Source organism: Lepidothrix coronata, unplaced genomic scaffold (assembly GCF_001604755.1).
Source record: "Lepidothrix coronata isolate B3197 unplaced genomic scaffold, Lepidothrix_coronata-1.0 Scaffold27, whole genome shotgun sequence".
Taxonomy (NCBI): domain Eukaryota; kingdom Metazoa; phylum Chordata; class Aves; order Passeriformes; family Pipridae; genus Lepidothrix; species Lepidothrix coronata.
Genome location: NW_016690207.1, coordinates 5650961 through 5654835, shown reverse-complemented (window position 1 = coordinate 5654835; position 3875 = coordinate 5650961). Strand labels below are relative to the sequence as shown.

The 3875-nt window shown below is 49.4% G+C and overlaps 1 protein-coding gene across 1 annotated transcript in view; it reads left to right on the top strand.

Moving 5' to 3' along the window:
- KIRREL3 (kin of IRRE like 3 (Drosophila)) overlaps positions 1-3875 on the top strand; it is a 358478-nt gene that overhangs the window by 260721 nt on the left and 93882 nt on the right. Inside the window, exon 3 of the mRNA XM_017809453.1 lies at positions 1394-1543. Coding sequence (XP_017664942.1) covers positions 1394-1543 — 150 coding nt within the window. The remainder of the gene's footprint in view (positions 1-1393; positions 1544-3875) is intronic.

The window sequence follows — 3875 nt, the reverse complement described above, 5'->3', positions numbered from 1 at the left end:
AGAGTGAAAATAAAACATTTTGCTGAGCAAGCCCTGCTGTGGAAGAGGTTACACCGACTCCAGTGCTTCCCGTGGAAAATGAGACGTTTCATCCCACACCTGAGGTGTGAGACATCTCACCACGGCAGGAGGTGACCCGGGGGCTGTGAATTGTTATTGAAGCATTTAGGGTGGGGAGGATGTGGAGAGGGATGATTAACCCCCACTCTTGGAACACTGAGGTGGGAGGTGACAGGCTTGGCTCCTTATGGTCAGACAGTTTGCAAATTGGATGAAGCTTTGGCAAAAAAGGCTGTGCTGAACCAGAGCTGGTCCTTCCTTTCCTCTCCAGAGGTGTGTGAAGCTCCCAGCAAGTACCAGTAGGTCACACTCTGGGAGGAGAGGGAACAGCAGCCCTCGGTTGTTTTACAGCTGGTCGTTAACTGCACATCCTGATTTAGCAGAGAGCACATGAGGGGGGAGCAAAAATCAGAAGCAGAGGACCAACATGCTCTTTTATTATGTGTAATACAAAATATTGCTGCTTCTGGACGTCCTGCTGCTCCTCTGTCTGTGATCCTGGTGGATAAAACACTACCACCACAATTTGGGATGAAGTACCTGGAGGAAATACCTGGTGCCCCTTTGCTGTGATATTTATTTTTTACAAAGGGAGGGAAAACATTGCAAATGGTTGTCTGAGTGTGTGACAGGGGAAGTAAATGCTGTGTCCAGCTCTGGGAAGATAAGAAGGATGTGGACCTGTTGGAGCAAGTCCAGAGGAGGCCACGGAGATGCTCCAAGGGCTGGAGCCCCTCTGCTCTGGAGCCAGGCTGGGAGAGCTGGGAGGGTTCACCTGGAGAGGAGAAGGCTCCAGGGAGAGCTGAGAGCCCCTTCCAGGGCCTAAAGGGGCTCCAGGAGAGCTGGAGAGGGACTGGGGACAAGGGATGGAGGGACAGGACATAAGGAATGGCTTCAAACTGCCAGAGGGCAGGGACAGATGGGATATTGGGAAGGAATTGCTGGCTGGGAGGGTGGGAAGGCCCTGGCACAGGTTGCCCAGAGAAGCTGTGGCTGCCCCTGGATCCCTGGAAGTGTCCAAGGCCAGGTTGGACAGGGCTTGGAGCAACCTGGGCTAGTGGGAGGTGTCCCTGCCCATGGCAGGAGGGGGTGGGATAAGATGAGCTTTGAGGTCCCTTCCCACACAAACCATTCTCTGGAACAATCCCATAACTAATCAATCCCATAACTAATCAATCCCATAACTAATCAATCCCATAATTAAGAGCTGCAGAGCTCCGGTTTGTGCTGTGCCAGGAGCATCTTCGACTGTTGCATCCAAGGAACTGCTGCATTGTGTTGCAAACCCCTGGAGCACTGACAGCTCCTCTCCCTCTCTCCTTGCCCTCCCCAGGCCAAGCGTCGTCGTTCACGCAGCAGCCCCAGGACCAGGTGGTGATCGCTGGGCAGCCCGTGACCCTGCTCTGTGCCATCCCCGAGTACAATGGCATCGTGCTCTGGATCAAGGACGGGCTGGCCCTTGGAGTCGGACGGGACCTCTCAAGTAAGTCGGGACACTGAATTCAAAAAATCGGTCCGAGAAACTGCTCAGAGACTTTTTTTTCTCTTTAAGCAGCAAGGTATTTGTTTATTCAACGTTGGGAGCGAGGCCAGCTCGCGCTGGACAAACTTGCTTGAAGGCTTCACACAAAATCAGCAGGTTTTATACAATTTTCGTATCTGATTAAATGCATATTCAAGTGATTACAACATCTATCTATGCATATTAATAACAGGCAGAGTTAGGTGGAGCTCAGGCGGGGCTTGGGGCGGTCCTTCTCTTGGCCCTCAGTTTTGGTGGGAGATCCACTCTTCATCCCATGGGTCTGGGGGCTAATTCTCATCTTCCTCGGCCTGACCTCCCTTCTCTTCTATTGTTCTTGACCCGCTCACTGAGGCTTGGAGAAGGCCTTGGCTCCCGGCCTGTTTCTTCTATTCAAATGTCTACCTTATCCTACTGCATCTTGATTTATTACCTCTAGGCCTATTACATGTTCTTTTACCATTCTCTTAAGTTTTGGTCTAGTAAGTAGAACAGAACAAGCACAGATCGTTTTGGATGTTGGTAGCTTGTTAGTAGGCCCATATTTCTTAGTTAACTCTTTTGGGCCTGGCCTCCTGTTTCAATACCACCCTCCCTGGGGAGCTCTCCCTCCCCAGCAGTGCAGGCACAACCATGACATTTATTTCGGGAGCAATGTTTTCATTTCAGCTACAAAATCTTCCAACCCAGCCCAAGTGAAACTTGGAACAAAAATCCTCGAAACTTGGAATAAAAACCCCTGAAACTTGGAATAAAAACCCTTGAAACTTGGAATAAAAACCCTCGAAACTTGGAATAAAAACCCTTGAAACTTGGAACAAAAATCCTTGAAACTTGGAAAAAAACCCCTTGAAACTTGGAATAAACCAGAACTTTTTTCACCCAGCCAGAGGTGGTGGGTTTCCCAGTGGAAGGGCTCATCCTTTTTCCTTGCCCACGGAGGCCATGGATGCTCCAATCCTGGCAATGTTCAAGGCCAGGTTGGATAAATCCTTGAGTAACCTGGTCTAGGGGGAGGTGTCCCTGCCCATAGGAGGGTTGGGAGTAGATCATCTTTAAGGTCTATTCCAACCCTTAACATTGTGTGATTCCATGTTTCCTGAGGATTTCAGTTAACACTCCTTCATCGGCACTTCTTTGAAACAGAACTATTGATTCTCTCAGTTGTGACCTGACCCTTTGGAAAGCCCTGCTTCGGTTTCCTTGACTTCTGGAAACAAGTGTCACGTTTCCAAAATGCGGGATGAAATGTTTTGTAAATGTTGGAAGTGCCAGTTTTGATATCCTTGAAAATAAAAAGAATTATAGAATAGAATATCCTGAGCTGGAAGGGACTCACAATTCTGTTTGCTTTGGATAAATGTTTTCCTTGCAGCCCACGAGTACTTGTGGCTTCCTTAAGCTCTATGTTTGTCAAATTAAAGTTTGGTAACTTTAATTTGGTAACTAATTCCTCAGCATTCTCATTATTTAATCCCATGCCTGCATTGGGATTGAGGGTTAACTGCAGCTGGTGAAGACTGGTGCAATACTGAGGAAGTTACGCAGGTTTTTCTATGCATTTTGCTGGAAAACACTGATTTGGGAGTGAAATATTTCACATGAATAAGGCAGAGTGTTTGCTGGGAGCCCTTCAGGATCTGCAGCCTCGTCCCCCCGAGTGCTGCAGAGGGTGGACACGTGTGACGTTCCCTCTGCTCAACTTCTGGGAGATCTGGGAGAGTTCTCCCCCAGCCCAGCAGCAGCATTCAGAAACCAGGGGAGGCTCTGTGTGTTCTGGTCTCCAGGGACCCCTGAAGTGCAATGCCTGCTGCTTCTTTCCCTCTCTTTTTTATTAATACATGTAATTGCTCATTTACAGCCTTGCCCGAGTGAGCAGCCCCCTCTTCTCCTGTTTTTCAAAGCCACAGCTTTCACATCCATCAGAGAGCTGAGCTCTCCATGCAAGACCTTGCAGCTCGACTGGGTAACAACAGCTCCAGTGGAGTAGGGAGCTGATGGGAATGACTTCCACAATTAACAGAGCTGGGGCTGCTGGAAGCCAGAGGAGCTGCCAGCTCGTGTGATGCCAGCTCAGCCAGTGTCTAATTAGCGAAATACAAACAAACCCATCACTTGTATTTCTCGCGGTTCAGGAGAGCAAATCCTGCTGATGATAACTCGGGAAACAACAAGGGCCCGAGCGTGTGCCAGGCTGGCTGTGTCACACAGGGTGTGCCAGGCTGGCTCTGTCACAAAAGGTGTGCCAGGCTGGCTCTGTCACAAAAGGTGTGCCAGGCTGGCTCTGTCACAA